Source organism: Anopheles funestus, chromosome 2RL, assembly GCF_943734845.2.
Source record: "Anopheles funestus chromosome 2RL, idAnoFuneDA-416_04, whole genome shotgun sequence".
NCBI lineage: Eukaryota > Metazoa > Arthropoda > Insecta > Diptera > Culicidae > Anopheles > Anopheles funestus.
The window spans coordinates 23,255,843-23,269,458 of NC_064598.1; the positions used below are offsets into that span (position 1 = coordinate 23,255,843).

The 13,616-nt window shown below is 46.9% G+C and overlaps 4 protein-coding genes across 7 annotated transcripts in view; 2 read left to right on the forward strand and 2 right to left on the reverse strand.

Annotated features, from left to right (window-relative positions):
- Positions 1 to 6,653, forward strand: part of LOC125762218 (disheveled-associated activator of morphogenesis 1) — a 53,664-nt gene extending 47,011 nt beyond the window's left edge. For 2 of the 4 annotated variants that reach the window (XM_049424068.1, XM_049424067.1), the window contains 6 exons: positions 481 to 2,559; positions 2,623 to 2,759; positions 2,839 to 3,000; positions 3,070 to 3,630; positions 3,705 to 3,876; positions 3,949 to 4,415. In XM_049424068.1, the coding sequence (XP_049280025.1) occupies positions 481 to 2,559; positions 2,623 to 2,759; positions 2,839 to 3,000; positions 3,070 to 3,630; positions 3,705 to 3,876; positions 3,949 to 4,278 (3,441 nt within the window). In that variant the 3' untranslated portion in view covers positions 4,279 to 4,415. Of the gene's footprint in view, positions 1 to 99; positions 405 to 480; positions 2,560 to 2,622; positions 2,760 to 2,838; positions 3,001 to 3,069; positions 3,631 to 3,704; positions 3,877 to 3,948; positions 4,416 to 6,199 lie in introns of those variants that run through there. The other 2 variants (XM_049424069.1, XM_049424070.1) reach the window with 2 other exon arrangements.
- The window catches only part of LOC125762227 (deoxyribonuclease-2-alpha), a 49,068-nt gene extending 35,460 nt beyond the window's left edge, over positions 1 to 13,608 (reverse strand). Inside the window, exons 1-2 of the mRNA XM_049424085.1 lie at positions 13,157 to 13,608; positions 11,845 to 13,087 (exon numbers count right to left, since the gene is read on the reverse strand). Of these exons, the coding sequence (XP_049280042.1) occupies positions 12,076 to 13,087; positions 13,157 to 13,275 (1,131 nt within the window). The 5' untranslated portion in view covers positions 13,276 to 13,608 and the 3' untranslated portion in view covers positions 11,845 to 12,075. The remainder of the gene's footprint in view (positions 1 to 11,844; positions 13,088 to 13,156) is intronic.
- Positions 6,456 to 8,900, reverse strand: LOC125762225 (poly(A) RNA polymerase, mitochondrial). The gene is made up of 2 exons (XM_049424083.1): positions 8,589 to 8,900; positions 6,456 to 8,529 (listed from the first exon to the last, which is right to left on the reverse strand). The coding sequence occupies exons 1-2, from the start codon at positions 8,728 to 8,730 to the stop codon at positions 6,761 to 6,763; spliced, it is 1,911 nt and encodes a 636-aa protein (XP_049280040.1). The 5' UTR covers positions 8,731 to 8,900; the 3' UTR covers positions 6,456 to 6,760.
- Positions 9,143 to 11,735, forward strand: LOC125762222 (ESF1 homolog). Its single transcript, XM_049424078.1, has 2 exons — positions 9,143 to 10,039; positions 10,104 to 11,735. The coding sequence occupies exons 1-2, from the start codon at positions 9,269 to 9,271 to the stop codon at positions 11,685 to 11,687; spliced, it is 2,355 nt and encodes a 784-aa protein (XP_049280035.1). The 5' UTR covers positions 9,143 to 9,268; the 3' UTR covers positions 11,688 to 11,735.
- Positions 13,609 to 13,616: the final 8 nt, after the last annotated feature.

The window sequence follows — 13,616 nt, forward strand, 5'->3', positions numbered from 1 at the left end:
ACATAAAAACAGCTAAAAAGCAAAGTTTTGGAAGGCGTTTTAAAGGACTTTGAGAAGCGTAGTAGTCTCACTAAGAAGGATTAATACTTATTCTAGAAATTGGAACTTTCTTCTCGAAAAATATGGAAGAACACTTCCGGATATTCCCAGGATTTTGTGGATTATGTAGCGATCACTTTAAATAGCAAAACTTTATGTACAAATAAAAGCAAACAAATAGAACTCTTCAATCAAAGCAACCAACCTATAATGAGATTAGTCAACTGACAACCGGAGGTTGTGGAAGCACATTTCAGGAGATTTTTTTTTTCTTTCTTTGGTGGGACAAATTTTACGCTATGGAATTCTTTTCCAAGATTATATATTTTGTAGAGAAAATTTTTATGTATCTATTTTTTATACAAGTTCGTATCATCCCTCTTTCTACCGGGAATTTTAATCGTATTGCAATTCTAATCGTTTACTTCCTTCCATTCACAGGATGACGAACCACCCGAAATCTGTGTGGTTGAGGGTGTGTTCTCCTTGCAAACACTCACCCCGACCCAACCGATGCCGGCCATCGACGAGCTGGACAGTAAGTTTGCCGAGCTGGTCGAAGAGCTGGATCTTACCGCACCGAACAAAGCGGCCATGATGAGCCTTCCGCCGCAGAAAAAGTGGCAAATCTACTGCTCACGCAAAAGCCCCCTGGACAGTGGACCGAACGGTACACCGCTCCAGACAGTGCCACCCTCGCCCGAACACTACATCGAACGGTTAAAGGATATGGCGGTACAGCTGAAAGCTTGTGCACCGGACGAATCACCAACCCACGAATATGGACCCAAGATTGAATCGCAGACGGCATTGTTCGATGCACTCAAGACAGCACTCCGTACGTCGGCACACAGTTTCGTGATTCGGTTTATCGAACTGCAAGGACTGCCGGCACTGTTGGAGTTACTGCAGGTTCTCGATATACGGGTAGCGAACAGCCCATTGCATACCAGCCTGATCGGATGTATTAAGGCGTTGATGAACAACTCAACCGGCCGTTCGCATGTGCTCGCCCATCCGACCGGCATCGATACGATCGCACGTTCGCTGGCAGCTGACAACATTAAGACCAAGATTGCCGCACTCGAAATTCTCGGTGCCGTATGTTTGGTGCCCGGTGGACACAAGAAGGTGCTGACCGCGATGCTTAACTATCAGGAGTACGCGGCAGAACGGGCCCGGTTCCAGGGCATCGTCAACGATCTCGACCGCTCGACCGGTGCGTACCGGGATGACGTCAACCTCAAGACGGCCATCATGTCGTTTATTAACGCCGTACTAAACTACGGCCCAGGACAGGAGAATCTCGAGTTTCGGTTGCATCTGCGATACGAGTTCCTGATGCTTGGTATTCAGCCCGTAATCGATAAGCTGCGCAAGCATGAGAACGAGACTCTCAACCGCCATCTTGACTTTTTTGAGATGGTTCGCAATGAGGACGAAAAGGAACTGGCACGAAAGTTCGATCACGAGCATGTGGACACCAAGAGCGCCTCGGCTATGTTTGATCTGATACGCCGTAAACTAAGTCATTCACCGGCCTATCCACATCTATTGTCATTGTTGCAGCATATGCTATTGCTTCCACCACCCACGACCGGTCCGAACGCACAGCACTGGTTACTGTTCGATAGGGTTGTGCAGCAGTTGGTTCTACAGCACGAAGAACGTCCTGCCAGTGACTGTCTCGATCCGGATGCGCCCGGTGTGGACAAGCGTTCCGAAACGGGTTCGGTTGCGTCCGCCTCGCTAAAACTGCAAGACCCCGACGTAACACCACTCTCGATCGATGTGCGCAAGATCGTTAAACTGCTGGTGAAGGAGGAAGAACTGGTAGCGGCCCGTACCCGAGCCGAAGATTTGGAGCGTGAAAATTCCGAAATAACGGCCCGGTTAGCCAAGAAGGAACAGGATCTCGACCATCGGACGCAGGAGAAGGAAGACCTCGAAACGTCCTTAGCACGCATGCGCGAACGATTGGAAAAGGAAAGTGCCAATCACTCGCAGGCAGTGCAGCGGGCACTCAATGCCGAGATGCGTGCCGAAGATCTCCAGCATCGGTTCGTAAGCGAGCAGCAGGAACGGCTTCGCCTGGAGCGGCTCGTTACGGAAGGTAGCATCCCGGACGATCAGAAGGTGGCCGGATTGCAAGGAGCCAACTGTAATGGACAGGCAACGTCACCTCCGCCGCCACCTCCAGCACCCTGCAAACTTCCACCACCTCCGCCACCACCAATGATGATGCCTGCCGCACCACCACCACCACCAGCCCCGGGTGGTATGCCCAAGCTCGCACCGGCCGGTCCACAGGCACCGGCAGCACCAAAAGCCCCAGAAGCACCGAAGAAGAACGTTCCACAGCCGGCCAATCCGCTCAAAAGTTTCAACTGGTCGAAGCTGCCCGACAGCAAGCTGCAGGGTACGGTGTGGAGTGAGCTGGACGATACGAAGTGGTACAACAGCATCGAACTCGAATCGATCGACAAGTTGTTCTCTGCCTACCAAAAGAACGGTGTTGCTGTAAGTGATTGCACTGTGATCGTTGAAATATTCCAAGTTACTGACCAGATTACTTCTCCACAGAATGATGGCTCGATCGAGGATCTACGCTTGATCGGGAAAAATAAGGCCAAAATTTTGTCCGTAATTGATGGACGCCGAGCCCAGAACTGTACCATTCTGCTAAGCAAGCTCAAGATGACTGATGAGGAGATCTCCAAGTAAGTTAACCAGAATTCCCCAATCTGCTTGGGAACCTGTTGATGTTTACAAAACTCACTACCATACTCATCATTCTAGGGCTATCTTGTCGATGGACTCGAATGAGCAGTTACCGATCGATATGGTGGAACAGCTGCTCAAGTTTACTCCTTCGGCCGAAGAGCGTGCACTCTTGGACGAACATTCGGAGGACATCGACTCGCTAGCACGTGCCGATCGGTTTCTTTACGAAATCTCAAAGTAAGTTCCTCTCGCTTGTAGTTGAAGAACTTAGCACACCTAACATTTATCAACAATTCTACCTCACAGGATACCTCACTATGAGCAGCGGTTGCGTAGTCTACACTACAAGAAGCGTTTCCAGGTCACCGTGAACGATCTCGCACCGAGGATCGCTAGCGTGATGGAGGCATCGCGCGAAGTTGCCCGTTCCCGCAAGCTTCGCAAACTGCTCGAACTAGTCCTTGCGCTCGGTAACTACATGAACCGAGGAGCCCGTGGTAATGCGTCAGGTTTCCGACTGGCGTCACTGAACCGACTGGCTGACACCAAGTCAAGTGCAGCTAAGGGTACCACGTTGCTGCACTATCTGGTGCAAATCATCGAGAAGAAGTTTAAGGATATTCTAACGCTCGAGGAGGATCTGCCGCACGTGAAGGAAGCCTCGAAGGTGTCGCTCGGTGAGATGGACAAAGACATTACGATGCTTCGTGCCGGGCTGGCGGAAGTGAACCGTGAGATCGAGTTTCATCGAAGCAGCGGTGCGTCACAGCCAGGTGATCGGTTTCTGCCGGTGATGAGAGAATTTCACGCCCAGGCGTCGGTGCGTTTTGCCGAGCTGGAGGACCAATTTCAGGACATGAAAACGAGGTACGTTGGGTGAACGGTTGTGCTGTTGGTTGAACCGAAAGATATACTAATGTCTATTCCTTTCCAAACAACAGATTTGACCGTGCCGTTCGTCTTTTCGGTGAGGACGGTTCTGTCGTACAGCCGGAAGAATTCTTCGGCATCTTCGATGGGTTCCTGTCCGCTCTTATGGAAGCGAAGCAGGACAACGAGAACTTCCGGCGGCGTCAGGAAGAGGAGGAAAAGCGTGCCAAGCAGGAAGCGGAGGTAAATATGGGCACTAAATTTAAACCGCCCTATTAGACTGATTTTACGCCATTATGATTCCATTCTTTTCAGCTCAAAAAACGCACCATTGAGCGTAAAACGAAGGAAGGGCTCCTGAATTCGGTGGCCGGTAAGTTGGGTCTAAAGTCGAAGCATACGAACGGCACCAATGGTGGCCCAGTAACGACAGCCGATGCCAACAATAAGGGTGAGTTCGATGACCTCATATCGGCGCTCAGGACAGGTGATGTGTTCGGTGAGGATATGGCCAAATTTAAACGTTCGCGCAAAACACGCCTCGGACCGAATGGGACCAACAATACGTCGCCACCGCGCAGTCGGAACAGCGTCGGACGGGAGGACAGTCGTGAACGGACCGGTGTACCGAACCGGCGACAGTAGACCTCAACAAACAGCAACCAGATGTCCTCCATCCGGAGAACGCTAGCCGTTATAGATAGAGTTGTAACCGGAAAGGGCCAGTAGATAAATCAATCTCAGTGTGAAACACACATCGGAACCGTGTGTGAAGCATCGTATAGCATTGCATACCTGTTTTCGTGGGGGGCTTTTGTTTGTTGGTTACGCTCGATAGACATCTAGGAGGGAACAAACGATTGGTATCAGGGAAACTACGCAAGACGTCAGGCCAAATTCATATACGTACTGTTGTGCGGAGATTGAGAGATCACGCGATAGCTTCAATCACATCTTTCTATGCGTGATGTCCTCACCAATTCCGGTTTCGTAGCTGTTCCCACTGGACACACATTCCCTCCTAGAATTAGTCCTTTGGTCGTTGTATTTCCATTTGTACAGTGCTTGTGTGCTAGCTTTAAGTTCACGTTCGATCCCTCGTACGACATCGAAACCAAGAGTCATCGTTATCATGCCTAAAAGGTCTTCCTTCTTTATATAGAGATAGCAAATAACTCACTCATCTTCCCCCCCTTCAAACAGTCCCTCTGTCCCAGTTCGTCCCGTTTCGTCGTGTAATTAATTTATTTTAATTCTTATTGCATGCATTCCTACTATTTTGCGCTGAGTTTGAGGCAAAAACTAGTGAACCCGGGGGGTGATAGAGCGTAGCAGCGGAAGGTTTAGAGATTATTAAAACACAAAAAATACGAATCTTTGTAATACACGTGCGTAGTACGTTTACGAACGTACTGCAGAAACGCGCGCGTTTGCTATCGCGGTAACGAGATTATTAAAATGGATAAAATTCTGAAGCAAAGAGATGAAAACAAAAAAAACCCACGCACGACACACCACGTGTGTGTTAAGCTTATATTTTCGAAACACTTTAGGCTCGGCTGCCGTTGGATTTACATTTTCGGAAATAGTTTCGCTTTCGTCGCACGCACGCGAAAATGGCGTTCTCGATTATTATACGTACGATTTTGAAAAATGCAACTGTGTATTTCACAAAAGTTCTTGTGAAAGGATCAAAATTAATCAAAAAAAAAAATCCGCCCGCCACGCAAACACGCACATCTTCTTGTGCTTTTCGTGTGCAGCATCCTTTCGTATATTCTTATCGTGTAATGTGTGTATTTTAATGATACTTTTCACGATTTTTGTGAATAATGTAGAATGGTTTAGTAGTGGTGGAAAAAAAGAGAATAAGTTTTAAAAGAAAGTAGGCAAACAGGGCCAAAAATTTAAAAAAAAACAACCACACACACATACAATCTCTCCGTACGCACCTAAAAGTAGTTATGGCAAATGCATCATTGTAGTATCGAGACGAAAAGGTTCATTACAGCATCCGGATAGGCGGATGAGTACACACATATACAGTAGCAAAGTGTACACGAGTATATAGTAATTCGTTAACGATCCGTTAAGTGTGACGTCGGGTAGCTGAACGATCGCGGAAAGTTTGTTAGCGTGAGGAAAACTTTCTTTTTATAATTTTGTTGTTATTCGAGATAAGAGGTTTTCCGTTTTAGCTTAGTACCACTACCCTTAGCAGTAGTGCGCGTGTGTGTGTGTGAAAATAGATAGACAAGAATCCACCATCCCGCACCGGTGATGGTTGTATTTGTTTGGCACAAGCATCATCATCATCATATTGTACATATAATCCTGCTATATCGATTGACTAGAGAGAAAGAGAACGTGGAACTAGATCCTTTTAGAAGGGGACTTAGACGGAAACCGGAACACCCTACTACACCATTTCCCGAACTGGACATCACCAGTCACATTTGATCTGTGGACAACATAAGACACCGATCGATATCCTTTTGGTGGCACTTTAAATTTGATACCCTATCCCATCTGTCTGTCCGTGTGTGTTTGAATGTCCGTGGTTTAGGTTGCTTCACCATCCAGAAAAGGGCGACAATGATCTCCTCCTTGGTGGATAGCTTTGAACGGAAAGCGGCAAACATTTAGCTAGCGTATGTTGTCCTTGTTGTGTTATCCTTGAGGGATGTGGAACGCAGAAGAAAGCGTGTTGTTAGCGAAGAAGAAACCGTTTCTTTTGTTCCGGAAATGATGTGATGAGTCGTAGTGATGGGAGATAAATTTTGAATCGTTTTTTTCCAAAGTCCGAAGTCCGAAAATTAGATGAAAAGAAACAAAAATCACTCTCTCGCATGAAAAGTAGCGCCCATACACCCCGCAAATCATATATATAAAGTAGTTGATGTTCATTTTTCTAGTGATTTTACTGGTGGATCGATCGATGTGCACGTGAAACACGTTTTGCTCGGGACGAAACATTAATATGAAATAAAGAAATAAGAAATACAAAAACCAAAAAAAAACATACCGTTTTTCATTCTCTGGTTCAACGTCACGCATTTGTTCTATCTTCGTGTCTGTTCTGTTTTATTTCTTATCCTGCTCTAAACAAATATTCCTAAATCCTTTATCACCGTCGCTTTGTGTTTCGCTTTAGTTTCACACTCGTTCCTTCTATCGTTGTGTTTGTCCTCGCTTCCACACTCGCTCCGGTACGGGATGGACCGCCTGTACTGAGCTTGTGTATTTCCGCCTTTGCTGCACGCTGTATGGCGGCAATTTGGTTTTTAACTGTCGCGTTCCGGTACTGTGTCGGTTCGTCTACCGGTACCTCGTCGAAAATATCCTTCACGTTCAACATTCGCTTGGTGAAGAACATTTGCGGCGTAATCCGTTGCTGTTGCTTCGGACCGAACAAACTTACGAGGCCCCATGGTTCGCTGCTGGGTGTGTTGCCCGATTCTTTCGCGTGCGCTTCCAGTAACCAGACGGCGTTGCGTACCTGCATCCGGAACAGTTCCGTCTCCTCGAGATTAACGTTCTTGCTTACGTTCAGCACCGTTTCCAGCGGGTTTACAATGTACATGGGGCTGTGGTCGGGTTTGAGAATGGTGGTACCTAAGTTGAGGCTTATTGCACGCTGGTTAAAGTCAAACTGGGAGTAAAACTCGAAAAACTCCATCAACAGCTGCTCGAGTGTTGATTCATTCTCGCTACGAAACGAACCATAAATGGAAGGATTTTTCAGAAACGTATACGCCCATTCCGATTCCCCTTCGCCGAACCGTGTGACCGGTGGTGAACTGTGCTGCGGTGCGAATGTGGCACTGAGTTGAATTAATCGATTGATCGATGGCAGTACGGGGCAGGATAATTGCTGCAAAAAGTACATGACCAGCATGGTGAGCGAAAAGTTCGTTATCCAATAGCCCGGTGTATGGTTCGTAAGGCCAACGGATTGTGCCCAGCGGCGCACACAGAACGTAAGCGGACGGACACGTGCGTCCAGCTGTCCGAAGAGATACAGTAGCTCAGACATGTACACGCCTGCCGTATTGTTCATGGTAAGGTCTATTTCTAGGTCTAAATGTTCATGGTGATACTTGACGATCGGTACACGAGCCTTCAGTATTCGCCGCACACTGTTAACGCCGGGCAGGAACAGCTGCAGAACATCGCCGATCGATTCCAGCTGTCGCTGGACCTGCGTTCGCTCGTTTGGATTGGTTGACTTTGTGTGATACACGAGGCGTGAATTTCGATCCGGTAGTTCACCGGAACGCGAATCGAGATCCAGTATCACGTCCAGATCGCATCCCATACGGCCGTATCCATTCACGGAGGAACCGAATGGATGAGCGACCGCCTGCGGGAACATTCCCTGCAATGAAGATTCCAACTGACGCACCGCCAGAAAGCGTAACCTTTTGCCCAGGTCGTTTAGTTTCGTTAGACGATGAAGTACGGTAACTTGATCGTCGATACTTTCCGCCGACGATAGTAGACTGTTTAGTTCCGTTTCTCCAATCGCACTGGTACCATCTATCAGGGCTAGTGGTCGTTTGGGTTCTTCCTGTGTGATTAGCTTCGGTTTAGGGCCTGTGCGAAACCAGAGAAAAATAGATCTAGCACGAACACCGGGCCGCTCGGTGCTAAACACACCGGACTGCATTGCCGCGTCCGCCTCGGCGGAGGAACTAAACTCCAGCAGTATGTAGTGACAATCGCCATCCGCATCACCCTCCACCCGGTAGTGGTGGGAACTTTCAATCGTACCGAACTGTGAACAATAGTGGTACAACTCATTGTACGATCGTTCCGAGCTCACCTGCACCAGTATACTTCTACGGGCTTCGGATCGTCTAGCGGATAGCATTGTATCAAACGTACGTACATTGGCTGCAACAGAAGAAAGCACATTACAAATGCGTTCGAACGTATCTTTCCTAGTGCATTACCGCTGCAGCATCGAACCGGCATGGACAATTGTGTACGATACTGCCGACCAGGCGGTATCTGAAGTATCCGCCGGATGTGCCCATACCCACAGTTTATCGCTGGTTTACAGCGAACTGTGGATGTCCGCCATATGTGGAACATAGTGGCGGTAGTCAGTGTTGACCGGATGAGACGAAAAGTGGGCCAACCGGCGGGATTTGAATTATTTGTACACTAAAATTTGTGAAACAACACAAACCGTTCTGTTACATGATGTGTGTTTACAACGACTACTGTCAAAGCTGTCTGCCGCGAATTTCAACAATGCTGTCAGTGTACTGTTTGAGGTTAGAAATCCCAGCAATGGAATGCAGCCGTTGTTACAACGCAATATTTGGTGGTAAACAATTAAAAAAATCGTATTTTAGATCACAAATGATACAAACAAATTAATAAATTGATCAAAGTTTTTCTAAATTGAATGAAAAAATTTGAATTTATAAAATTCTAATACTCTTCCTTTGCAGTGTACGGGATGTGGGTTAGTTTTTTCATCGGGGTTTATTTATATCATCCCGAACAACTGTCAACGTCCATGCCGCATTGTATACATCGCGTTCTCCAACGTTTCAAGTAGTAAAAATCACATGTAATCAGTTTTTTAAACTATTCTTTCAAGTTCTACGAATATCCTGTGAAAATGAAGGAATCGAAAAAACATAACGGTACACCCACCAGTGGGAAGGGTGATAAAAAACTCAAAAAAGGAAATAAAACCACCGACAAAGCGAAGGGCGAACCTTCCACGACCAATGGTAAAGCGCCAAAAATGTGGGACGACGATCGGTTCGCCCATCTGATCAACAACCCCCGCTACCATGGCATTCCGAAATCGAAGAAAAAGGTTACAATCGATAACCGATTCAAGGCAATGTTCGATGATGAGCGATTTATTCACAAAGGTACAATGGATAAGTACGGTCGGAAGATCAAGAAAACGGATTCGGATATGCTTAGGAAGTTTTACCACCTGGAATCGGATGAGGAGGAAAATGAACAGGAAGCGGCACGGGAACGTGAACGCGAGGAACGTGCCATGGAGGGTCGGGCGGGAAGCGATTCCGAAACGGATTCCGACGAAGGGTTAAAGTTAACGGAGGAGGAAAAGAAAGCGCGACTATCGAAGACCATTAAAGATCGATTGAAAGACGCGGATTTAGACTATGCACGTGGTGAGGGTGTACTGGAATCGGACTCTTCCTCCGACGATGGGTCAGATGCTGACGAAGAAGAGGAGGACGTGTTTATCGAGCACGGCTGGGGTGAAATAGATGGAGACGCGGAAAGGACGGACGATTCAACGAAAAGGTTGGCCGTCTGCCACATGGATTGGGATCGTATCCGTGCGGTGGACGTTATGGTACTGTTGAGTTCTTTTCTTCCACCGGGATCGGCGATAGAGAGTGTTACGGTAACGTATTTCCTGGAAAAGTTTACACATTCAGCAACTAAATCTCCGTTCTCTTTTTACTCAGATATATCCTTCAGAATATGGCAAGGAACGTATGAAAGAGGAAGAAGAACGTGGCCCACAGGAATTAACTGCTCGCACGATTGAAAGTTCCGGCGAAGAGGAGGACGAGGACGAAACGGTACAGAAAGAACGGTTGCGTGAATATCAGCTAAATCGTTTGAAGTACTATTACGCGGTTGCTGAATGTGATTCCGTTGCGACGGCGGACAAAATTTATAGAGAGTGCGATGGCATCGAGTACGAAAGTACGGCAAACAAGCTGGACCTGCGGTTCATTCCCGATGATATGGAATTTGACGATCAGCCGAAAGATCGATGCACTGAACTGCCCGAGATAGGCAAATATGTGCCCCGGATTTTCGCTACGTCGGCACTGCACCAGGCCAAAGTCGAACTAACCTGGGACGAAAACGATCAGGATCGTAAGGAATTTAACGAAAAGTTACGCGATGGCAAATGGGCCGATTTGCCAGAAGCGGAGCTGAAAAAGTATGTCGTGTGTTCCAGCAGTGACGAGGAAGCGGATGATGGTGAAGTGACCAAACGTAAAGCTAAAGGTCCAATCGTACGTCTACGGCCACCAGGTAGTGACAGCGATTCGGACGAAGATGGTTCCGATTCAGAGGGCGAACCTAAAGGGAACCGCAAAGAGAAAATGATCGCAAAGTATCGTGCACTGTTAAGTGATATTAAAGAACAGGAACAGGCGGAAGAGGACGATAAAACTGGAATGGAATTCACTTGGGATGTGGACGGTAAAGAAAACGGACCGCCCAAAGATGAGGACGAATCCGACGAAAATGGTCCCCCTTCCAAGCACACGCAAGACGATGTGAATCCTTTCGAAAAGATTTTGCTAAAGAAGAAAGAAAAAAGCAAACGTCGCAAGGAACTGAAAAAGCGTCGTAAACGCGGTGAACTGGACGGTGATGAAGGAGACGCAAACGACGACGACACATCCGAGGATGATCTACCGCACGGCGTTGATCTTAATGATCCATTCTTTGCGAGCGCTTTCGACGAGAAAGAATTCGACATGGGTAACAAGAAGAAATCCAAACAGAAAGATCGTGAAGCGATCCAGCAGGCCAAAGAGCAGGAGGAACGCGAGGCAGAAGAAACTGCCCGTCGTCGGGCCGAGCTGGAACTTATGCTGGACGATGGTGAGGACAATCGTGCACACTTTAATTTGCGTGCGATACAGGAGCGTGAACTCGATCTGACCACCGTTTCGAAATCCAAGCGGCGGCATCTGCTTAAAAAAAGCCGTCGCCAGATCGAGGAACAGCGTAACAGTAAGGCGGCTGCGGATGATTTTGAGGTGGACGTGGAAGATCCACGATTTAAGGCGATCTACTCGAAGGCGGACTATAACATCGATCCGACCAATCCGGCCTTTAAGAAGACGAAAGCGATGGAGCGTTTGATCGAGACGAAGCTGCGGAAGCGTCAGCTGGCGGAGAATGATGTGAGGGAAGGGAATGGTCTGCAGGAGCAACAGGTAGAGTCGAAAGTGGCACGAAAAGACGTTGCCACAACAATGCTCGTTAAGAGTATCAAGCGAAAGATAAAAAATGCATCGTAAGAAATCATTTTTTTGGTAGTTTTTGATTAATAAAGTATCGCGAAATACCGTTCGAAATTAAATAATTATTTTGTATAGTAGTAATTTTGCTGCGGAACCCGAAACCTCATAACAAATTATTTAGTGTTAGTAGATGAAAAATTATATACAAACATACCTGAATTGGATGATTGTAGATAGTTGCTGGAAGATATTTCAACATTTAGCACTTTGCTAGAGCCCGATAAGCAATATAATAAAATCACAAAACTACCGAAAACTAAACTACAACTAACTAAACAAACACTTATAATAAAAACACTACTTCTTAAGGATACTAAAAACACTATCTACACACACATAGATTTTGTATTAAATTTTCACCTTTCTTTTTTTATATTTTAATCACTTAACATTCACCATTTGGTTTCACTTTCGGACACGGTTCAACTGAATCGATCATTCCCCGGTACAGTGCAGCAACCTGAACCGACGCTTGACAAACACTTCCACCGCCACGCTGCTTCTGATGTTCCTGTCTATTAATATCCCCCACACAAACCCATTCTTCCTTGCCGCCTTTCTCATCTGCACCAACAGCCCATTTCGAGTGATCCTTCAGCGTGGTAAAGCGATCCTCCCGTCCAACGGAAACTTCACGCACATTCAACACACTATGCCGGCGACCTCTGGAACATTCGCTCGGCAGATTGCCGGTACCGTGTTGCCAACTTTCCACCATCAGCCCCGTATCCAGTGCCGGTGCAATCCAGTCCGCGTACAGTTCCTTCCCGAAGTGGCGGCTTTTCGCGAACGTTACAAACTCTACACCGGCACGCGAACGAACCGTTTGCTGGCTATAAAACGGAGGTGACTTATCTACCGGTGCCATTTTGGCGGCACGGTTTAGCGTGGGAAAACGGTCGGCCAGTGTTGGGGGAACATTCGCCGAATAAACGGTCACTTCGTTGAACAGTAGCTGATGGCCAACCGTTTCCATCTGTGTGGCGTCCAGTGAAATGCAAAGGAAACTTTGTCCATAAAGCATGCCGGTGTGCGGATAGCTATAATCGACACCGATTATGGGTGGAAATTTCGGAACGGAATGAATCAACCAAAAGCCGTTAATACCATCCGTACTGACAACTCCCTTCGTATGGCCACGCTCCATATCAACCGGTGCGTTCGTTGGCTCATCGTTGTACATGATCGTGAGCCGTGTGTTTGGATGCTCCGTTGACGGTATGATCGTACGACCTGGTATGCTATCCGATTGGTTCATGTCGTACCGGGCAGAATGCCACTGTAGAGGAATGCCTTCCGTTCCAGCAACATCCTTCGAAGACACATACGTGTAACGTAAGCCATTCGTTGGAGAATCACGCTCGGAAGATTCTTTCGGCAACTTGTACAGATAATACCTGGCAACAAGGGAGCACACATCGAGTATTGAAAACGGATACCAAACGGAATTCTTAAAGGATATTTACCAATCGACAAGTTCACCCGACTCTAAACGACATCCTAAAACATCATCGATCGTAGATAGTTTACAATAAGTGATCTTTACTATTAAAAAAGTAATTAAACACACCAAACGTTGGTGCATTTTTGCAAGCGTCCTTTTTGTAGCAGGTATCAAAGAAAACTAACAGCACTTGTGTAGCGTCTCGCTCTCGCAAGTATAAAGTAGTTCAGGAACGAGAAACACACTACCCTCTCTTTCTAACGCATTGGTGCTGCTGTTCTTTTGATCTATTCTGCAGCGCACACGATCGCCATTGAACGCATAAACTAGTTGGTATAGATCAAGAAATAGAAAAATACTGTTTCTTTTTTTTTATTCATAAAGAACGGCCTGGCCGTATTGCTTATTTCTAACTTATAAATAGAATATAACACCTTTCACTTTAGCTGGGAGGCTTTTCTTCCTCCGAGCCGTGAAAGGGC

What these genes read in the sequence shown, in the direction of transcription:
- LOC125762225 (XM_049424083.1), bottom strand. Translation starts at nt 8,730, where the DNA reads ATGTTCCACATATGGCGGACATCCACAGTTCGCTGTAAACCAGCGATA. An exon ending in GCCGGTTCGATGCTGCAGCG is followed by an intron (nt 8,530 to 8,588) that starts GTAATGCACTAG and finishes CTTCTGTTGCAG; the next exon opens with CCAATGTACGTACGTTTGAT.
- LOC125762222 (XM_049424078.1), top strand. Translation starts at nt 9,269, where the DNA reads ATGAAGGAATCGAAAAAACATAACGGTACACCCACCAGTGGGAAGGGT. An exon ending in CGGCGATAGAGAGTGTTACG is followed by an intron (nt 10,040 to 10,103) that starts GTAACGTATTTC and finishes CTTTTTACTCAG; the next exon opens with ATATATCCTTCAGAATATGG.